The following is a 21,201-nucleotide window of genomic DNA, read 5'->3' as shown; positions in this document are numbered from 1 at the left end:
GAGTGTACGTGTGTGTCTGCAGACAGGTTACAGACAGGTTTCTGCAAGCATTCATACCTCCTAACTTGAGGGGGAAAACAGCTGCTGCCGTGACGTCGCATTCCGTCAAGTGTGTGTAAAAGGAATGTCAAACGCAAACAACTCCTCTTGGCTAACACCTTTCCCGTGTCTCTCTTTTCTCTTGGCCTGTCGTACCTTTGTGTGTTGTCCTTCTTCTGTGTGTGTGTGTGTGTGTGTGTGTGTGTCTCAGATGCTGCCCAGCTCTACCAACAGTACAGCGAGGAGGCCCAGAACTCTGAGATCCTGCGCCAGGCTCGCTCTGACGTTCACTCTGTGTGCGAGGACGCTACACCGTCTCCGGCTGCCTCACCCCCTCCGGCGCGCAGGCCTCTCCCGCCCCTGCCCCCGGTCCCACACCCCCACTCTTTGTCCCACAGCGGCTCCATCACCAGTGTCAGAAGCTTGCCGCTCCCCGAGCCCCCTAGGTGTGAGGGCAGGCCTTCCTCCCCACGTCTCTCCCTCACGCTCACGCAGTCGCCCACGCTGTGGCGGGAGCTGCCGGGGGTCAGGAACAGCTCTGAGCTGGAGGAGCTTACAGAGGACCAGCGGCGGTCTGCAGGAGGGTAACGCATCATCTTACTACACATGTAACACTCACAATTCTAGCAGAGAAAACCAAAATAAATTATAAAAAATGTTTATAAAATCAAACACAATTTATAAAATTATACCCAGAAATGAACAAATTAAAATAATAAACAAAATACATAAATTGATGAATATTTTTTAATCACTCTGTTTATTTAGGTTTTCAAGAAGCCTTGAAAATTAATTCACAAATTTTATGTATATATATATATATATATATATATGCATATTTTTGCTGACATACATAGACTAAATAAGTAATTTCAAACGTGTGTGTATGTGTGTGTGTATTCATCTTTGAACAGATAAACTAAGTACCGTAACAAGTGCCCCTAGACAGTTTTGGGCATCAACAGTTTCTCTTCCTTTCGGTTAGTGATTTATGGGAAATGTTTTGAACGAACGTGACGCAGCCATTTCCTGGTAATACATGAGGCAAAACGAATGCAGCGGCGCCTGTCAGAAGATACAACCACATAAGAGCTCACTGGATTACGTATGAGCCGGATGACGTCAATTTACCGTGACGTCTTCCTTCCTGTTAGTCAGATGTTTGTGACTCGTCAGCTTTATCAACTACAACAATAATACAGTAATACATTTAATTGGTACAAGCAATCACGAGTGTGGCCGGTAAAAGTGATACGATCTTTTAAAACCAAAAGTTTGTCTCAGTCAGAATGTATTCATCTCGTGTGTTTGTCTCGTTTGCCTGCCTCAGGTCAGATTTGAAGTTGTGACCTCGGAGGCCTCCTACTGCAGAAGTTTGGACATTGTTGTGGAGCATTTTGTCAAATCCAAACAGCTGGGGGCGCTGTTGACCACACAGGATCGGAACTGGCTGTTTTCCAGGCTCGCGGATGTTCGAGCCATTAGCCACAGGTCAGATGTGTTAATAACTCTATGCGCCCACGTCCATCTGATCTACATCTGTACTTACATGCACATGAAGCATTCAGGATGAAACACGTAGAGCTGTGGTGATTTTTTTTTTTTTTTACTGTGGAGAAACCATCCAACTTGTGTTTTTTATTTGTCCAGTTTTTTGTCAAAGCTGGAGGAGCGATTGGAGTCTGACATCATGCACTTCACGGTGTGTGACATCATCGCTCGACACTGTCAGCGCTTCAAAATGGTTTACGTGCCCTACCTCACCAACCAGTCCTATCAGGACGCCACCTACCAGAGACTCATGTAAGCTGCTGGTGTCACCTGAAGCCCTCCAGGATGTTTCTAGGCTCTTCTCCTCTGGCTCCCTTTTGATAGACCCCCCCCCCCATCTGTCTTTTCTTCCAGGAATGAGAATCAAGGGTTCAAACGGATTGTGGAGAAATTAGAGAGAAGTCTCGTTTGTCAGAGACTTCCTCTTCGCTCCTTCCTCGTCCTTCCATTCCAAAGAATCACACGAATCAAGCTGCTGGTCCAGGTTCGGTTTTGTAGTACTTTTCTAGTATTCAAAGGTTCAATTTTGCCGTCCTCGTCTGGTTTTAACGCACACACTCTTCCTGTCCAGAACATTGTGAAGAGAACAACTCCAGGCACAGTGGAGGCGACGCAGGCCATCAAAGCCTTGAAGCTTCTGGAGAAAGTAAGCTGTGTTACCATAGATTCTGCACAGATTTTCCGCACATTTCTCTGCATCGTCACTCTTCCCTCTTGTAGCTGATTCAGGAGAGTAACGACAGCATCTCCCAAATGGAAAGCATCGAGTCCCTGGTCTCCCTGAGCGCGAAGGTGGACTTTGAGTGCAGGGTGAGTGATTATTAGTAATTATTCCATCATTGGCTCACAGTGACCATGTGACACAAGAAGTGTTTAACATACATTGGCTGTCACCGTGCGTCTTTTTTTTTTGGTGAACAACTTTTGATTACAGAATGGTGACACGGTGGTACAGTGGTTAGCGTGGTCCGTGGTTTGCATGCTCTCCCAGTGTCTGCATAGGCTTCTCTGCGGGTACGCCGGGTTTCTCCCACCTCCAATAGCATGCTGAGGTTAATTGGTCACTTTAAAATTGCCGGGAGACGATGAATCAATCCATCAATCTTATAGAACAAAATGAAACAACAGCAGCAATTGTATGCATATCCTGTACATCGTCATTGCTGAATAAAGCCTCCTGTCAACAAGGGTTGCGCTCCTTCACGAGAGAAGTCTCCTCACTGCAGTAAATCCTGCATAAAGGATTTTTTTCACTTTTTGCAAAACATTCTAATAATAAAATGGTATTTTCTAGACTGATACTGTGGATATGCCGTCCAATATAAGTTACATCACTGGTTATATATTATATTATTATTATTATAAATATTTTATACATATATATATCTTGAAAATGTATCTTTAAGCCTGGAATTGGGAGATGTCTACAGAGTTTTCCTCCTTTATGTATTAACAACTCGGGGTTTCATTAAACCTGCTCTCCAGACACAGCTGAGTCACAGGATCAGTTAGGCAGCGTGAGAATGAGGCCACACCACGCAGACACAAAAATAAAAACACGAGCACGCAATAAACTGCAAGTCGACCTGTCATCATGACATTCTGTCTGTGTCTGTGTCCGTGGTGCAGACTCTTCCTCTGATCAGCCAGTCTCGGAGGTTGGTGCGTCAGGGACCGGTCACCGAGCTGATGGATTTCTCTCTGAAGGACACAGAGAGGAATGTTTACTTGCACCTTTTCAATGACTACTTGCTGCTTTCACAACAAAAAGAGTGAGTCCGGCCACACCGATCCTAGTGATAAAGTGATGAAAAAACATTTCCTGCATCCTGCGTACCTCGTCATCGATCTCATCGCTCTGTTTCCTTCCGCCGTCTGTGCCGTCCAGAGGGGGGAGGTTCACGGTGATCGACCACGCTCCAGTGTCGGAGCTGCGTGCGGAGAACTGCCGCGTCAAACTTCACTCCCTGCAGAAGAACCTGTTCAGGCTGCACATGTCACACAAATCCCTGCTGCTACGGACCGACACACAGTAAGACACTGACCGACTGGAGAGGAATTACCCGTTGTTGTGTCACAGAGTGCAGACAGATTTACACAAGGGGTGCTCGTCTGTCCTTCAGGAGTGATAAGCTACGTTGGATATCAGCCCTTTCCCGACCTCATCCTGAAATCGATTTTTCTTCTGCACAAGGTGAAATATGGTTCAGATGATGCTGCTGCTTTTATTTGACATCCAGCACAAATGCTCTGTGTTTTTGCACTTTCTGTCTGAGTTTCTTTAGAGGTAGAAATGTGTTTGAAGTGACTGAGCAAACCTCAACAGTATTTTCTGCATTGGGCCCCCCATTAGAGCAGAATACTGACTAACAGCAGCTTATCCTGTATTTACTTCAAACTGGATTCTGCAGGTTCACGCAGAAACCGACTAAAGGCTGAGAGAAGACCTTGTAAAATAAAGATCTGAACTTGGTGGTGTTGGTTTGGACAAACCTGTTTACAGTGTGAAACATATCAGTGCATCATTGATCTTTGAAGACTGCAGCTCAGACACATGTTCTCTCCCTTCAGATTTCCCTCAGATGCAGTGTATCAGGGCTTTTGTTTCCCAGCCGCCCGATGAGCTGTCTTTAGAAAAAGCCGATATCATATTGGTACACCAACAAAGCAGTGACGGTAAGAACCTCTCCTATCATTCCCGCTGAGAAAATGACCCCTCATTCCCTCTGTTTGACTGCAGCACTGCATGGAACCTTATGTTTGGAGAAGCATTTGTTGACATTGCCTACTTCCTACGTTTTCCAGGTTGGGTAGAGGGGACCAGACTGTCAGATCGACATCGTGGATGGGTGCCCGAGTCCCATTTGGAATTGATAACCAACTCCAGAGTCCGACAACGCAATCTGTCCGATGCCCTCAAGCTAACAACAGCCACAGCTACAGTATGACGTGGAACGGACCTTCACAGAGAGGCATCCAGCGTAGGCTGTCGGTGATAAGACTCTCAGTTGGTTTAGGATGCATGCTGGACGGAATGAGGAGTGGACATTTAGTGCTCCAAATGGGGGTGTCGGTCTTTGAATTGTTTACAACAGTGCAACAAGTAAAATGCTGTAAGAAAACTTCCGGAAATAACATGATGTCCCACTCGTGACTCTATAAAACATTATCGCCACAACCGTCAACATTTTGTTCCTATAATACATCAACTGACTGGTGGTTTTAGCAATGTATTTTAAAGGAGAGTTCAAGCTTTTTCCAACAAAATGTTATTTTCTGGAAAGTATAGTATTATGTGTATATTGAACAAAATGTAAACAGAATGTAAAAGGAATGTTTTTGTGATCCGTGCTCATTAAACTGTGGGCCCCTGCATGTCGGAGACCTGACAGAAAATCTGCTTCTTGTACTTCAAGTGGTACGTGTAGAGAGTTTAATAAGTTACGCATAGTACATTTCAATAAATATAGAGTAAATTCTGTCTCTGGGTACTCCAGCTTCCTACATCCATCCACCAAAACCATGGACAGTTCATTTTGTACTGTGAATGGACCAAAGGTGCCACACGTCAACCTCGAGATGAGGTGACGACTCGTAGTATTTTTGAGTATTTTCTGATATACTTGCGATGACACATTCTCAGTAGTGAAATATCGTCCCAGTAATGGGACGAATGTAGTAAGAACATGGTTGCAGTATATTACAGTTGGTACAGCTATAGGAATTGTTTACATCAGCGTTAAAGCCCAATTTCCTGAGTAAGCTGCTGGTTCCCCACAAAGAGATTCCGTTTGAGTCCGTTTTCCGTTTCTAATAAAAACTGGTTTATCATCACGGATCTGCTTACAGTCACTGAGAACAAGTTGAGTGTTTACAATCATTTGAGCGACTGTGTTTTACGAACCTCCTGGCATGTGCCTGCAGAGGTTGTTGAAACGAGGTAAACAACACGTAGTAGGGGGATGGGGGGGGCGCGCACGCAACGCACGTAGGCCCTCATTGGGCGTAAACATGGGCGTGCACGCACGACGCTCTGGAGCAGCGATTGGTGAAATGCGCCATCAATCATTAAATTCAGGGCGGTGTGTGCTCTGATTGACAGCCAACGCAGTCCACTCACACCCGCCGTTGGTTGACTTTAATTGGACAACGCTTCTGTCAGTCTAAATTCTCATCTCCGATTGGTCACAGACGAACTGGGCGGGGCTCTGCAGTGTTTGTTGTTTTCGTCAAGCGGACCAGTCGACATCTTTAAGGCGTTTGCATTCCCTCAGTTATGACAGAAATCTGAGCAAAACCTTTTCAGTTAAGGCTTTTTTGGTTCATATTTCAACCGACAGAGAGTGTATTTGAGTGAGAGCGATTTGTGTCGTCTTCAAAGGTACGTTAACAGAACCTTGCTGAATTGTTAGCCGCAGTTAGCATGCGTGTACGCAAGCAGGTTAACCGTTGGTTTACGGTACCGATGTTTAAAGGCGATTGTCCGAAGCCAGTTGCAGTTCGGTGTGTCTCTGAGGTCGTTTCAGGAGTCAGTGTAGAAGCAGGGAGCCTGGGTCCTCTGTTGTCGTGAGCCGTGACTCGTCAGATGACCCCAAACATCGTGACCCCGAACGTTTGTGTCGTCTCGACCACAGACATCAGAAAGAAGGTTACACGTTGTTTGTAATTATAAGACCAAACAATCAAAGAAAAAAACATTAAGTTTACCCTGTCAAATACTTTTACATCCACAGTTTGGTCCCAAATAAGTGCAAACAGGAATCAGCAGGTGTGTCTGTGAGGAGTAAACGACATCTGGAGGTTTCACCCTCTTCAAAGTCTTCGTGCATTTGGAATTTCATGGGGAAAACTACAAATCCTGCAGAGAAATTGTGAACGCATTCAACTAAATGGACATTTTATTGTTACATACTTCAGAGTTTATGTTGGCGTTTGGCAGGAACATAAGTCCTTATTATGCCCCTATAGTAGGTCGTTTTATTTTTTTCAGGTTTATTACTTTTCGTCCTGGCTCAAAACAACTACAAAACCAAAATGAACAAATGAAAATACATGGCAGCAGTCAGGTACGACACAGGTACAAAGGTCAAGCATGTTGGTTTAATCAGTAATGTCAGTATATCTGGTGGTTGATAACGTTTTATCTTTTCACCTACGGAGTCCTGCTGTGACCTCCGTGGATTTAATGAAACATCCCACTAAATGTGCAGCGATCCTGCAGTTCCTCAGTCTCTGTGTCACTTGTTGACTCCATCCTCTCGTCGGTGAAGTCAGCAGCCTTTCTCCTTTGTCTCCACTAGCAACAATGCTGTTGTCAGGAACTTGATGTTTTCGTGTGTTGTTTGTCTGCTTCTCTGCTGTTCGTACGCTTCAGATGGGGAGTCAGTACCAACGCTCAGTACCACTGGAAGTCAGGAGAGCAGAAGGAGAGCGGGTCCGGGCCAAGCACCCTGACAAGATCCCGGTTAGTATTCGGACAGCAAACGAATACATTTTTTTTAAGACGAGTCTGACACTCCCAACCATTCACCTGTTGATTCTCAAACAAACAAACACTGTTCTATGATCACAAGCCTTCATGTTGTTGGCAAATATAAACTTTGACTCAGTATACTGTAGTATCTGCAACCAGGTTTGTGTATTCTGCCACAGCTGAGTCAGCGCTTTGGAGCCACAGCGGCTCCATCACTGACCCAGTCTCTTAAAATAACACAGGAATCACGGTTCCACAGCCGAGTGTCATCAAACACCAAGACGTCAGAGGCTTTCAAGTCACGTGCACGTTGTTTCATGCAGCGGAACGCTGGTTACACACCTGCGACTGGTCGGCCCCCGTGGACAGATGCCAAACAAACATATGAAAATGTTTGCGTGTTTGTGTGTCTACTTTTCCAGATCATCGTGGAGAGGGCGCTGAGGTCACGAGCTCCTGAACTGGACAAGAAGAAGTACTTAGTGCCCTCAGATTTAACAGGTGACTGATACACACACACAGAACACCAATACTCTGTGAAATGACAGAGCTGTTCGCTCAGCGGGAGCCTCTATCTCCTCCAACACAAGTGAGCGTCAATATTACAACAGCAACTTCCTTTTTAAGATAAGAAAAGATATGATCAGCCTTTATTGTCCCGCAGCAGGGGAAGTTTACGTCATTCCAGCACCAAAGTTGAACGCGCTCGTTTCTTGACTACGGGCTTACACATTGTAACTTGAGTATTAGCATGTACATGTAGGTACCAGATGCCCGCGGTGGTCCGCTGTGACCCCAAGCTGCCTTAAGTGTCAACTTGACAACCTGATAAAGAAAAGTGGGTGCAGATGAGATTGTGGTTCTGTTATTTTGTGCGGACTTGAACCGCAGTCCCACCGTTCAACGCCAGCAGAGATGTGATCTGTGCGTCTACTTTGTGTCCTGCTTTTTCTGTAAAGTGCTTGAGGATGATCTCAGGACAGTTGAAAAGTCAAAACCTGCAGGCATCAAGATAAGATAAGATAAGATGAGCCTTTATTGTCCCACAGAGTGGGAATTTACTGCATTATATCCACAACAGTAGTAGTAGGAGTAGAGATAAATGAAGCTGCTGTCTTCTTTTGCTGTTGCCAACCTCTGTTTGTGATGTGTGTTTTTAATTTCCTTTAATCCAAAAGCAGCCCGTTTCTTCGTAGGTCCCGTCTGTGTTCCTGGAACCGACTGTCTCGCGTGTCAATGTCTTGTGAAATGAAACCGACGTGTGACCTCCGCTGACCATCTTTCTTTCTCTCTCTCTCTCGTTCTCGCCTTCCTTCCTTTTTTTTTTTTTGTTGTTGTTTGAGTAGTGGGCCAGTTGTGCTTCCTGATTCGCCAGCGTGTGTCTCTGAGACCGGAGGAGGCGCTGTTCTTCTTCGTCAACAACTCCCTCCCCCCGTCCAGCTCCCCCCTCTCTGCCGTATACGAGGTAAATGCACTTTTTTGCACAGGACCACCCAGCGTGTGTCAGTGCGAGGTTGTTTGTGAGTTCTCAACCCTGTAAACAAGCTTCGACTGTTTCGCAAACATCCTTCCTGCTCAACTTTCCAGTCCAGACTCATGAATATTCATCTGAAAACTTACCGGACATTTTGAGGGGGAAACAAAAATGCTCCTTTTTGTCACAGTTCCTGTTTTTTTTTTTTTTTGTCCGTCTGTTGCAGCCGATATAACCAAAGAGGGAGTCTGTGAAAACTATTTTATCCACCAAACAATTTCAGTATCAATCGTAGTAGTTGTGTTGTTACTGGGTGCCAACGTCGTACATGCACAACTTTCAGGTGTAAGTAGTAGTATGACGTACGATAAAGTGGACGTATTATGTCTGTGCGTGTATTCAGGGTCATATATTTTCATGTCATCTGTTCACAGGAGCACCACGAAGAAGACCTGTTCCTCTACATGACCTACAGCAACGAGAGCGTGTACGGCGCCTGAGCAGACACGAAAGACGGGAGAGCTTGAGGACGAAAAGAGGAGGAAAGACTTTTGAACGCTACACAGCATTAATACTCTATATATAAGTTACGGTATACAGAACTACGGGCTGGAGGAAAGGTGTGAGTCCAAAGCAGAAGAGTTGGCTTCGGGTGCTACTTGGTAAAAGAATTGAGCAACAAGATGAATTCAAAGAAACAGAATGTATGTCGTGGAAAAAGGAAGTTACACGAATTTGAGAGCTCTCTCCTCATTCTTTTTCATTTGTATTTAATGCAAATAGTTTTGTTTTTGTAAATTAATATACATTTTTTTTTGTGGCAAATAAAAGTGAAAGTGCATGAGTGTTGATTTCTCATTTTTCCAAAATAAAATTCAGCAAAACGATTCGTCCTCTTAGTATTACTACTTGTGTTATTAGTATATATTCACTACCAGTCAGCAGTTTGGACACATAGTTCATTCACTTGACTATATAGATTTAAAGATAGTCACTTGTTAAGCTTCTGCCTAGTCCTCTGGTTTAGGGGAAGGACACACGTTCATGGGGAAGAAGTAATTTTAACCAAACAGTGAAGTCATACCCTCACAGGATACATGCACGCCTTGAAAAATGCTCTATTATGTTTACATCCTCCCCTCGTCTGCAGGAGTCATGTCTGCGTCACAGTAGGCTTGAGACCTTTGTTGTCAGGTGATAAGGTCCGACTGAACGGAGACTTATCAGGGTGAAAACGAAAGTTAGAGAAACACACCAACGGAGCCATGGAGATGAAGGAGATCGACACGGGAGGTGAAGCAGGAAATGATCTGCTGGAGGCCAAACCTCAAGGTGAGGGAAGTTTTAGCTACTTTAGAATAAGTTTCAAGTTTTGGACACAGGGAATTAGACTTTGTCACAAATGTCAATAATTAATTTCTATGATCTGTGTTTGATTTCCAGCTCTGCTTAAATGCGTCTTTCTTGTTTGGTTTTAGATCCACTTGAAGGAGACTACCACTACTCTCGGCTGAAGAAGCCATCAGAGGACATTTACTCAGAGGCCTTTTTCAGTCCTGCTTCACAAAAACAACCAGGTAAACTTGGGGTTTTCTCTCACGTTTCCACCAAAAACAACAGGCTCAAACCTGCAGCAGGTCAGGGCTTCACCACACCCTGTCACTGATGTGTTCCCCAGGAAAATGATTGATTAAAAAAAAAAAAAATTATATAATAAAAAATTATAAAGAATAATTTTTAAAAATCCCCAAAAATTAAAAAAGAAAAATGATTGACAAAAAGACATGAAAGTTGGACTGTTGTTTCATCATATCATATGTTATCTATTTTTTGACTCTTTAAAAGAGACTTGAGATGTGTAGAATTAAGTTCCATTATTATTAACGTCAAGTGTTCAAACTAACTACTATCACCACAGTCACAAAAAGTATGAAATTTTTCATGACAAATAGCAACAAATGCATCAATGAAATAAAATAGTCGACATGAACAATTAAATACTAACAAATAAAATCATAGATATAGATTCACAATATTAAAAAGATAAAAGTTCACTTGTTCATTTCATAATGAATATATACAAAGTGATTATTCATTCATAACTCATGTTAACGTAATATTAGATAATGCAAATATCTTTTTTTTTTTTTTACAACAGTAAAACACACCCTATCTGTGTTCCCATAAATACAGAATGAAGGTATTGCGTCATCATTCTGACTAAATAGTAAAACGGATTTATCACTGTGACAACAATGCACTGAGCTTTGTTTTTGGTGTTTTATCTGTTATTCATTAATGAAGGAACTCTGTTGTTACGTGAAAGTATAACCTTTGCAGCAGAAGAGTACAATATTTCACTTGTCCCTCTGTGGCGTCTATTTACAACAAGAGCTCGGCCAAAATTTCATTTCACAACACCGAACCATCGGCCTGTAAATGTCTGGGAGAAATAGAAAGACATTTATGTTGAAAACAAGAAGAAAGCCCCACCAAGAAAGAAGAAAGAAAGACCTGTTGACCTTTGAACGGGACTTTAGCGGTCTATTGTTTGATTCAAATCCACCCAGCGCAATAAAATGAAATAAAATCACACATTCATTTGTAAACGTGGGTACAGTCCATGAGAGGTTCTAGTGAACTGATATATCCTTGTGTGTGTGTTTTTTTTTTACCCCACAACACTTAATCAAAAGAACTTGAGGCGAACGCGATTCAGCAGAAACACAAGATCAATTCCACAAACAGAAATAAAGTAAAATACATAATACAACTCACTGTGTAAATTGTTGTAGCTATTAGGCCTTTAAACATCGACTCAGCAACACAACATGTTTCAAAAGAAAGAAAGAAACTTTTTATTAGTCCCGCAAGGAACAATATCTGTACTTCTTAATTATTAATCCTACAAATACAGTTTATGCTTGGTCGGCAAATCTCCTGTTGTAACTCACAGAGTGGACATTTTATGAGGTCAGAACAGAATGGAACAGGAAATAAAAACTGTGAATAATTAAACGAATGAATTGATGAAGTCAGTCATAAAACAAACCTGTAGTTTTTACTGGGCCAACTTTCAATGTTTTTATTGTTTGTTTTATTGTGGTTTGTTCAAATGTTATTCTGTTTTCATGGTTGCATATTACTGTGAAGCACCTTGGGCTGCGTGAATGCATGGAAGGTCCTCTTAAACTAAAGCTGATCGGACGAACGTCCCACCTCAGGCTCCTGACTTGTGAACAGAGCTGAGTCATTGCAGAATGTCAGGAGCATTGATGAGTCATGCTATGATCTCCTGCGCACAAGGCCGATTGCAACATGATTCCGACGTACCGACTTCGAGCCAGACACTCCAGACACAACATCGTAATCACAGGCAGAGCAAGCTACGGTGTGTTCAGAGGAAATCCTCCTTCCCCTTTGCTTGAAGACTTACCACGTTTTTGTAGTTTTTGTAGTTTTTGTGTCGGTGTTGTGACTCTGAAACGGGTTTGACGCCAGCACTGATCTCCACTGACCTCAAACACATTGTTTGTTTCACTGACTTTATCTACTTCCACACAAACACCGTCATCTCAAATGTTGTGGAAGCTGAAGGACAATACTGCTGGAGGTTGAGGGGAGGCCATGTTGCTATGGTGATGAGACCAGGGGGGGGGGCGGATTAAAGCTGCAGGCTGACAGGGCTGGTCGACTCAACAGAAAAGAAGACGGAAAAGAAAAAGCCTCCCCACTCTCCGGTTTCCTGGACTATTTTCCTCATGTACATCAAAACCTGCCACATCTATGGTGCACACCAAAAAGATGAAGCGCGTTCTAACTTGTCATGTGACTCAGAGTCATCGGTTGAGCTGGAGGGGGACAAAGGTAGGCTGCAGAGCTCTGCTCGGCCCGGATGTGTGTCCCTCTAACGTCAGGCTGATGCCTCTGTCTCAGCAGACAAACGGGCTGAAAGAAACCTGCGTCTGTACCGTGCTGCATGCGTCGTCCTGCTGGTAATCAGCCTGATCCTGCTGGTGGCTGTCATCGCTCTCAGTGTGCAACGTGAGTACCCGCAGCCATGGCTGTCACCGAACCGAAGCCCTCCAGCAGATCTGGTGGAAGACGGCAGCTGAGACGAGGTTAAAGGGGTCAGGGGTCAGCTTGTGGAGAAGTGGCGTTGTGAACTGTAGAGCAGGGATCTGTTGAAAGAGTTTCCAAAAACCGTCTACTGAGAACTGTTTTTTAAACCGCCCATCTCTGGTCAAATGTAGAGCTGGAGACAGATGAGTTACAACAATGTGTAAATTGGTGAATGATTTCTCGACCAACTTTTGCCACTTTTTCCAGTGAAATGATGAAATATGAAATGAAATAATACTTTGAGTTGAGATGACTCCCTCTGACTGACGAGTTAATACACATGACAATGAACAAATATGCAGGATCGTGCTGCGACATCTCTCAACTAAACGCCTTTGGAAGGGCGACGTGTGGTTCTTTGCACAACAGCAGCCTGAAGCTGTTGATGTTCTCCCTCCTCTAAACTCCCCCCTCTTTACTCTGATTTCTAGTCCAAACCGGATCTGCCGGCTGCCAGTACAAAGCTTCAGTGCCGGTTCAGTCTCGCAGTTCTCAAGCCCAATGTGAGTTTGAGACAAAGTGATGAACATAAAAACCTGCCGAGAAGCTGAGAAAACTGGTTTTGTTCTGCTTTCTGTTGACAGGAAGTAATACTCGTTGTGATATAACAGCCACATCGAGCTGAGATCACTCAGTGTTATTATTTTCACACACATTCTGTACATTTGTGCTCATGCATACAGGAAGTCCTGCATTTGCTTTGTGCATAAATGGAAATCGATTCTTTCTCTCCTTGAGGCCTTCCATGTCTGCACTGCCCTCGCGGGTGGCTGTTGTTCGGTCGGTCCTGTTTCTACCTGTCCACGTCCAGGCTGAGCTGGGATGAGAGCCAGAAGAATTGCAGCTCTGTCGGAGGATCTCTGGTGATCATCACCGACCAGACAGTTCAGGTGGCTCCGTCCTCCTAACTAGTCCTCACAGCACAAACCGACATGGAATTGAAAAAAAAGGAGCTTACACAGGAAAGGTGTGTGACTGCTGCGTTGTCTTGTAGAACTTCCTGACCGAACAGGGGAAGTTGCAGTACTGGATGGGACTCAGTTACAGAGGAACCTCATGGACCTGGGTCAACAACACTGTGCTGGGACAAAGGTGAGACTCCAGCAGGTTCGCTGGCAAAAGAGCCTCTGCACACTCAGCTCCTTTTTTTTTTTTTTTTTTTTTCAATTTTAAATTAAATTAAATTAAAATTATTGTTATTATTTTTCAATTTTAATTGTAATATAATAATTACAGAACAAGCAAACGTTTTCTTTTAAAACATTTAAAAAAACTATTGTTATTAGTAGTAGTAACAGTAGTAGTAATAGTAAAAATAACTTGCCAGAAACGTGTGTCACACACATAAAAGGAACAAAATATGAGATTCGATTCACTTTTATCTGTTTATAATCAGACACTACTGAGGATTCCACAGACGTGGTGCTTCTGGGGCAAATGCCACAAGCCTCGCTCCCAGAACAGACACTCCTGCTACGACACATACAGCTTTAAAGTGCTTCACAACAAGAGATTTAAAAGAAAACATGAAGCCAAAGATTAAAACAAAGTGAAACCCTGAATAACAGTCAGACTTATAGTTATGAAAATGATTCAAAGACTACGAATGAAACAATAATAATGGAAACATTCAAAAACGGTTAGATGGTTCTGAAATTATTTACTACAGTATCCTGTAGTGCAATGATCGGTTTGTGATTTGTTTCTACAGCTACTGGAAGGAACCTCCATCAGCGGAGGGATGTGGGCTCCTGATGAGTCAGAACCCTCGTGAGAAGAACTGGATCAGCATCCCGTGTCAGGACTACGCCTACTTCATCTGCCAGCTGCAGCTCAGGCCGCCTTTCTCTTCTCCGTAACCATGACGCATGAATTTCCCGCCAACCGTTCAAATAATTCTCCTCAGCATCAGTGTCCTCCAGAGAAAGACGTGCTGCGTTTAACATGAATCTGAGCACCTATATCCTGATCATGACAACAAGTTCACCACAAATTAAAGTCAAATCAAAGGGGTTTTATTGTCGGGCAATAAACTGTCGTTCAGTTCATAATATATGTTAATATCTGGCTTTAGTTTAGCTGAGCGTGTGCTACTGCTACAAAAATAATGTACTATAGTGTAATACTGCAGGAATCATTGCACCGTTGACGATACAGACAAAGTCTGATGATTCTGGTTCAGAAGTAGGAGATGACGCAGGTTTGAAGCTGGTGAGTCGTCCACTCTTTGGAGAATTCCATTCTAGACATATTTAATGTCCTGGTTGTCCTCGGGCTCCTCGGGCTCCACGTCCAAACCTAAAGCGCTGTGGCGAATCATCTGCCAGCCGGCCAGTGATCTTCTGTTTCTGGATCGTTTGGCTTTTCTGAGACGGACCCCGTCTTGGTGTCGGTTTTCTCTAAGTCCTCCTCTTTTTCCTTGTCATCCTCTTTGGAGAAAGCCTTGATGTATCGCCGCATCTTTTGGAACATGGGATCGTTCCTGTCCTCGACTCTGCAGAAATAAAGCACCCGTGACGTCATCCTGATGTGTGAAGCCAGAGTACTCCAGAGTACCACACGGAGCGCCCACCCCACGGACCTTCTTGCTATGTGGCTCCAACCACCATGTCATGCTACATTGGCCTTAGGTGTGAATGTGAGTGTGAATGGTCGTCTGTCCTTCGTGTGGCCCAGTGATGAGCTGGTGACTCGTCCAGGTTGAACCCTGGCGTTCACCCGTTGGCAGCTGGGACCGCCTCCAGCGAGTAAACGGGAGAAGATGATTGAATGTAACATTATTCTACTGTGTTTGTACGCTGTTTTCGGTGTAATTCTCCTTTAAATCCCTGACGTCTGATCCTGACTCACCGGAGGTACCAACGCTCCGTCAGGCCGTAGCTGAGCCCACACACCCCGAGTCGAGGCCACAGGCAGCGGGGCAGCCTCCTCTCCAGCATCAGCGTCGTAGCCACCACCTGGGACACCACCGTGACATCTGTAACCATGACAACAGCATGCACCACGCGTACCTTTCGTACCTGAGTTCTCCAGAGCTCGTCTCTCTCCTGGGCCACACGCCAGTGCGTGTCGCTCATCATGGCGATCAGCAGGTTGAGCAGCAGGATGTAGGACACGACGGAGAAGGCGCAGTGCAGCACGTGGACGATCGGGGGGGTGGTGAACGTGTGGTCCACCGGCAGGTCGATGAGACCGACGCTGAGCTCGAACTGGGAGAAGAGGGTGATGGGGAAGGAGCGGTACGCTGGGATGGAGTCAGGCTCCTGGGTCATGTACACCATCCACAGCGCTGAGAGGGGGAAAACAGGGACGCGATGAAGGGGGACAACTTCAAAACTGTGACGTCGTCCATGTCGACAGTGTTCTCCAGACTGTACTCACAGGTGGAGAAACCCATGAGCACAATGAAACTCAGCCACATGAACTTTGTCAGGTCTCCAAATATAATCTAGAGGGAAATGAGACACGCAATTAGTCTGAACTATAAACCTCCGACACCAAAGCGGTTAGAGCATATGTGGACAGGTGTGTGTGTGTGTGTGTGTGTGTGTGTGTGTATGGTCACATTGATGTTTGTAACAACACATTTTAAACATTTAAAAATTTCACGCTCACATTCAGTCCTGTGGACAGTTTAGAGGGATGGGAGGAAGCTGGAGAACCCAGCGAGAGCCCACACAGACACACGCAAACTGCACACAGAAAGAGTCAGGTGCCTCTCACTATGAGGAGACGGTGCCAAGCACTTTCACTACCGTGTCGGCCGAAAGTTATTAAAAAAAAGTCAACTTATGTCCCTTAATAACTGTCTGGGGTTGAAATTTCCCAGTATTCCAACCAGTGGCCTATAAAGGGTTAAAAGTGAAAGTTACAGCCTGTTTTGCAGAGTTGAGCAACCTCCGACTGACCAGCTGTACGGGACGGGCCCTGGTGGAGGGTTCTCCTACCTTCTGGATCATGATGACATACGGACCGAGCATCTCGAAACCACGGGCGAAGAACTCCAGCCGAGGACCAAGCACAGAGCCATCACCTCGGCCTCTCCCTGCAGCCCGCTGGCCCGGATACACACACAGCAGCACCACCAAGCACGCGTAGCTGATGCTGCACGCACACGCACACACACACACACACACACGCACACACAGCAGAACCGTTCAGAACCTTTGTGTTATTACTCGTACGATGTGGTGGTGGTCTACACGTACAGGATGACGTGGAACGGGCCTCCGAGCGCCGTCTGACCAAAGTAGCGCTTTGCTCCCACTCTCAGGATGTCGGGAATCTGTTGGCGAGAGAGATGAGGCAGGATGTGTGTGTTTGTAAGCACCAGACTGTGGACACCAGGCTGAAGCACCGATTCAGCCTCTGACCTCCAGCAGCAGGATGACGAGAGCCCCCAGGACGCTGATGATCTCTCCTGCCAGCCGCAGGTTGTCCTCATATGTCACATAACTCTCCTGCGGCACAGGAAGAGGAAATATAATGTGTATTCATGTGAAAAGTGTCATATTTTTAGACTGGGTGTCATATGCAGGTGCACACTGGCACAAAAAGGCGCAAAATCAGATGAATTTCTTTGTATGTTTGTGGTTCCGATTTGGATTTTTTGGATGTTTTTGCCGTCATTATTTCATTTAAAGATGAACCATGTCTCATCTGTCATGATCTGTGAGTTATGTCGTACATGCACCGATGTATTGTGGCAGGATTTGTTGATTTTTTTTTTTTTTTTAACTCCATCTCTGCCCACCAGCTCCCTCAATAGATCGGTGCACGTACTGCACGACTGCGTACTAGCACATCCAGCTGTTACGTGATATTTGCGTTCGATCCCAACACACATGCAGCATTTTCTGCACTCGGATGGTTTTGTCCATGTCTGACTGGGTGTAGTTTTCCCGGTGTGTCCTTCAGGGGGCGATATGCACAACACAGTGTGAAAGTCCCGATGTACAGCAGGTACAGCAGCATCAGCAGTCTGTGGGAGGACAACAGACAAGTGACATACAGGCAGTGTTGGGGAACAACCAGTTATACGTACCAGCGAAAAAACTGGAGAGAAAAAAAAGTGTTAATTAATTATAATTTCAAAATTAAATAAAAATAATTAATTTCATGAATTAAATAACATATAATAAACATGAAATTAATACATTATTAATAAATTAATGTACATAAATTTACAAAAAAATAAGTTACTCATGTAAATATTCATGATTAGAATTTTAATTATTATTTCTGCAAAAATCTAGTCTATGTTTTAATAATATTATTTAATGTGTGATTGAATGATAGTGATGCTGCGTGTTGTGCTTTGTGATTTATTTGACGATAGTCAGTGTTGATGCTGCTGTAAGTTCGAGCACGTTTAGAAAAGAAATCAAATGTAATCGGTTACATTATTTTGATCAAGTCAGTTAAATAGTTACACGACTCCATTATCATTCCCATGCCTCATACCGGGGACGTTCAGATGTCCAACTGTACCTGAAGTAGTGTTTTCCATACAGGTTCCACTTCAGACTGACCAGCTGCCTCACGGGCGTCACCTCCAGTATCCTCCGCGCCTGGAGGAGACAGCGCGTGTGTTCAGTGCCTCTCAGCTGCAGCTCAAAGCTACGGTCTTACTGCACCTCTCTCTGCTGGCTGCCCACGATGAGCTCCAGCACTGACGTGCCGTCTGCCCAGGAATCAATCTCCGTCAAATCATAGAGGTTAGAGGTCAAAGGGCCCAGACTCCACTGGACAACACGCCTTTTATGAACCAGGTGCTGAAATGCCTGAAGGTGACAGAAGGAACCTCAGCGGTGAAGGTGGGATGAGTGACAACCATCACCCTGTGTGTGTGTGTGTGTGTGTGTGTGTGTGTGTGGTGTGTGTGTGTGTGTGTGTGTGTGTGTGTGTGCGTGCGCCTCACTCCACCACAACGTTCCCCTCTTTGGCCGCCAGTTTGAAAGGCGTCAAGCCTCGGAAGTTGGGCACCATGTCCAGTGGCACCAGCTGATCCAGCTCCGCGTCGGTGCGCCATGATCAGGTCCATGGCCTGGCAGGCGATGGTCTTATTGGGCTGTAGAACCAGTATGTGCAGCACCGTGTTCCCTTGAGAGACGATGGTCGGCACACGAGCAGAAAACAAGTTTTTAAGATGAATGCGACCCGTTTGCGTTCGTGTCTCACTTGTAGGAAAGAGGCAACGTGTCGTACCTCGGGAGTCCTGCGCTCTGGTGCTGGCTCCCGCGTCCATCACCATGGAGATGATGTCCTCGTTCCCGGCACATGCCGCAAATGACAGGATGTGCTCACCTGGCGGCCAAATGTGCATTTCAGATTTCTTCACACCACAAAAACACATATTCTGATGGACGTCTACAGTACAGACGTATCAGATTATATCATCATCATCATCATCATAAATACTATTAAATACCATTCATTCGATTAAATACCTATCATTTATTTATATATTTGCATTAAGTATATATGGACATTTATGAATAAATATTTGTAGATTTGTTAATCAGAAATTTTGAAGAAAGAAAAAAGCAACTGGGGTTGAAATTTTGAATTGACAAGAATTTCAGTGGGCGTTTAAGTGGATAATAAGCGAATATCCTTTATTCTCTTCCCTCTCCGTGCACTTTGTTCATGAACGTGTTTATGTACCAAAATAAACTGGCTCAAATGGCTCCGAACCCTGGACCCCCTCCGAGCTCCCTGGATCTGGATCTGGACTCACCGTAGTAGATGAGTCCTCCGATCCTCTTCCTGAAGTAGAGGCCAGTGACTCTGGGCGTCGCCACATCCGCCCCACGACTGATGAGATGATGGACCAGATTGATGTTCTGATTGACCACAGCGATGTGGAGCGGAGTCACACCTGAAACAGAGACACAGATCACACCGTGGATCAGTGCACTGAGCCTGCAGCGTGTACCGGAAGGTTCTGTTGGTGCTCAGACGTCTCTCACTCACTCTCTTTGCATCTCCCTCTCTTGTTCACATTATCAAATGTTATCAAAAGTGTTTTAACAGTTAGTGAATTAAGTCCAACACCTCTGACTTGTAAATAAATTGGAAAAAAAAAACAAAAAAAAAGAAAAAGAAAAGAAGGTGAAGGACATTGTCTACTTTTCTGTCATTTTCTTCATTAGTATTTAAAGATGCACGCGCACACGCACACACGACGATGACATTCAGTGTGTTCTTTCTGCACCGGCGAGCGTCAACCTTGGAAGAGGTCGGAGGTCATGGGCTCGTTGACGAGTTCAGGCGCTCCGTCCATCAGAGCCACCGCCGCCTCCAGGTTGTCCGCCATGGCAGCGACGTGGAGCGCCGTCTCGCCCAGGGCACCTGAAGCGGAAAGGTAACAGCTGACACGGGACACGATAGGTGAGGCGGTTTGTGAGGCGGCGTCACGGCGAGCGGCGTCACCTCGCTCGAAGACGTTGGTGGAGGAGCAGCTGAGGAGTTTGGTGATGCAGCCCACGCTGTTCTTTTTCGCCGCGTAAAATAAAGGAATGTCATTCATGCTGAGGACAAATGAAAGTCGCTGAATTAAACTTTTATCATTTGACCCTTCATAGGGTGAGAAACACACACACACACACAGACACACACACACACACAGAGTTATGAACATTTTGGGGAAAATGGCAAACTTCATTGGCTTATAACGACAAATTTGAAAGTAGGAAAAGGTTATAAAAGTAAAAAAGTCGTATAGTATAAACTCTCTGGGGTTAAAAACATCCCAGAATCCACGTCTTACTGTTTAGTGTGGAGCAGAAAGGTCTCGTCCAGCATCTCGTTCCATCCTTTCTTGTTCTGAAGGCGAAACCGCAGCTGACTCCACCAGTGGTTGAGCTCGCTGGGAGCAGATCTGGCCAGAGATGGAGACATCCACTCCAGGTGTTTGACTCTAGGAGATAAACCGAGTATCTTTGAGCAAAGAAAAAGTAAAACCAAAAAAAAAAAAGGAAAATCTGAATACAGCCAAAGGTCCAAAGGTCCTGCAGGGTTAATTCATCACATGACAACAGATTTCCTTAGAGATGCTTTTCGATCCAGTGACAATAATCAGAAAGTATCTCGGTCTTACTCTTCAACAAAGGCGTCTACTGACTCTCAGTCATAACACTGAAAAGTGGCTCCAGAATGTTCCTGAGAAGGAGTGACATCCCTGTGGCATCACTGTTATATATGGCCAAGCCACAAGGGAGGAGACACCTGGAAGGGACTGAGCATGAACGGGTTGAAGGGAGTCGATGAAACAGGGAACACACAGACACGGCGACCACTTTCCTGTCGCTGGTCGGGAACTCTGCAGGGAAACCGCATCGTACCGCTCAGTCCACAAGTGCAGCAACTGCCTTCGTCAGGCAGATTCAAAATGAAAGGCGTGAATTTTGTCACCTGAAAAGTTCAGAGCTGATGGTTCAGTCTGTCATCACCAGGACTGTCTGCATTCCAGCAGCTCCCACCAAAACCTGCACAGCCACTATGAGCAATCTGCAGCATCACCACCGGTCAACACATTGTT

At 44.9% G+C, this 21,201-nt stretch overlaps 4 protein-coding genes across 4 annotated transcripts; 3 read left to right on the top strand and 1 right to left on the bottom strand.

Annotated features, from left to right (window-relative positions):
* Positions 1-250: 250 nt before the first annotated feature.
* On the top strand, positions 251-4,538 carry LOC144741675 (rho guanine nucleotide exchange factor 5-like; the record flags this gene model as incomplete). The annotated part of the gene is made up of 11 exons (XM_078624183.1): positions 251-610; positions 1,359-1,530; positions 1,690-1,842; positions 1,945-2,074; positions 2,162-2,236; positions 2,311-2,400; positions 3,220-3,362; positions 3,479-3,622; positions 3,714-3,784; positions 4,162-4,266; positions 4,396-4,538. Coding segments are annotated over 11 exons (1,586 nt in total), but the record flags the coding sequence as incomplete, so codon positions are not given.
* Positions 4,539-6,964: 2,426 nt separating this feature from the next.
* Positions 6,965-9,037, top strand: LOC144741677 (gamma-aminobutyric acid receptor-associated protein-like 1). Its single transcript, XM_078624186.1, has 4 exons — positions 6,965-7,054; positions 7,486-7,564; positions 8,410-8,528; positions 8,972-9,037. Exons 1-4 carry the CDS (start codon positions 6,965-6,967, stop codon positions 9,035-9,037), a joined length of 354 nt encoding a protein of 117 aa, XP_078480312.1.
* Positions 9,038-9,802: 765 nt separating this feature from the next.
* Positions 9,803-14,518, top strand: LOC144741674 (perlucin-like protein). The gene is made up of 6 exons (XM_078624182.1): positions 9,803-9,869; positions 10,016-10,114; positions 12,474-12,581; positions 13,398-13,549; positions 13,654-13,751; positions 14,371-14,518. The coding sequence occupies exons 1-6, from the start codon at positions 9,803-9,805 to the stop codon at positions 14,516-14,518; spliced, it is 672 nt and encodes a 223-aa protein (XP_078480308.1).
* Positions 14,519-14,901: 383 nt separating this feature from the next.
* LOC144741676 (transient receptor potential cation channel subfamily V member 6-like) lies at positions 14,902-20,561 on the bottom strand. Its single transcript, XM_078624184.1, is given in 21 exon segments — positions 14,902-15,033; positions 15,036-15,153; positions 15,510-15,616; positions 15,680-15,948; positions 16,041-16,107; positions 16,607-16,662; positions 16,665-16,722; positions 16,724-16,763; positions 16,868-16,944; positions 17,033-17,119; positions 17,504-17,563; positions 17,565-17,640; positions 18,150-18,229; positions 18,296-18,442; positions 18,585-18,680; positions 18,682-18,761; positions 18,867-18,965; positions 19,399-19,539; positions 19,890-20,012; positions 20,094-20,191; positions 20,431-20,561. Coding segments are annotated over 21 exon segments (2,142 nt in total).
* Between the last annotated feature and the right edge of the window lie 640 nt (positions 20,562-21,201).

Source organism: Lampetra planeri, unplaced genomic scaffold (genome assembly GCF_965212315.1).
Source record: "Lampetra planeri unplaced genomic scaffold, kcLamPlan1.2.h2 scaffold_654, whole genome shotgun sequence".
NCBI classification, from domain to species: Eukaryota; Metazoa; Chordata; class Hyperoartia; order Petromyzontiformes; family Petromyzontidae; genus Lampetra; species Lampetra planeri.
Note: the sequence above shows the minus strand (reverse complement) of the source record. Positions and strands in the feature narration are given on the sequence as shown.

Bases quoted from the DNA above. Each gene is read 5' to 3' on its own strand.
- LOC144741677 (XM_078624186.1), top strand. From the start codon at position 6,965: ATGGGGAGTCAGTACCAACGCTCAGTACCACTGGAAGTCAGGAGAGCA. The intron at 7,055-7,485 runs GTTAGTATTCGG...CTACTTTTCCAG, and splicing joins AGCACCCTGACAAGATCCCG to ATCATCGTGGAGAGGGCGCT. The intron at 7,565-8,409 runs GTGACTGATACA...TTGTTTGAGTAG, and splicing joins AGTGCCCTCAGATTTAACAG to TGGGCCAGTTGTGCTTCCTG.
- LOC144741674 (XM_078624182.1), top strand. From the start codon at position 9,803: ATGGAGATGAAGGAGATCGACACGGGAGGTGAAGCAGGAAATGATCTG. The intron at 9,870-10,015 runs GTGAGGGAAGTT...GTTTGGTTTTAG, and splicing joins GCTGGAGGCCAAACCTCAAG to ATCCACTTGAAGGAGACTAC. The intron at 13,752-14,370 runs GTGAGACTCCAG...TTGTTTCTACAG, and splicing joins AACACTGTGCTGGGACAAAG to CTACTGGAAGGAACCTCCAT.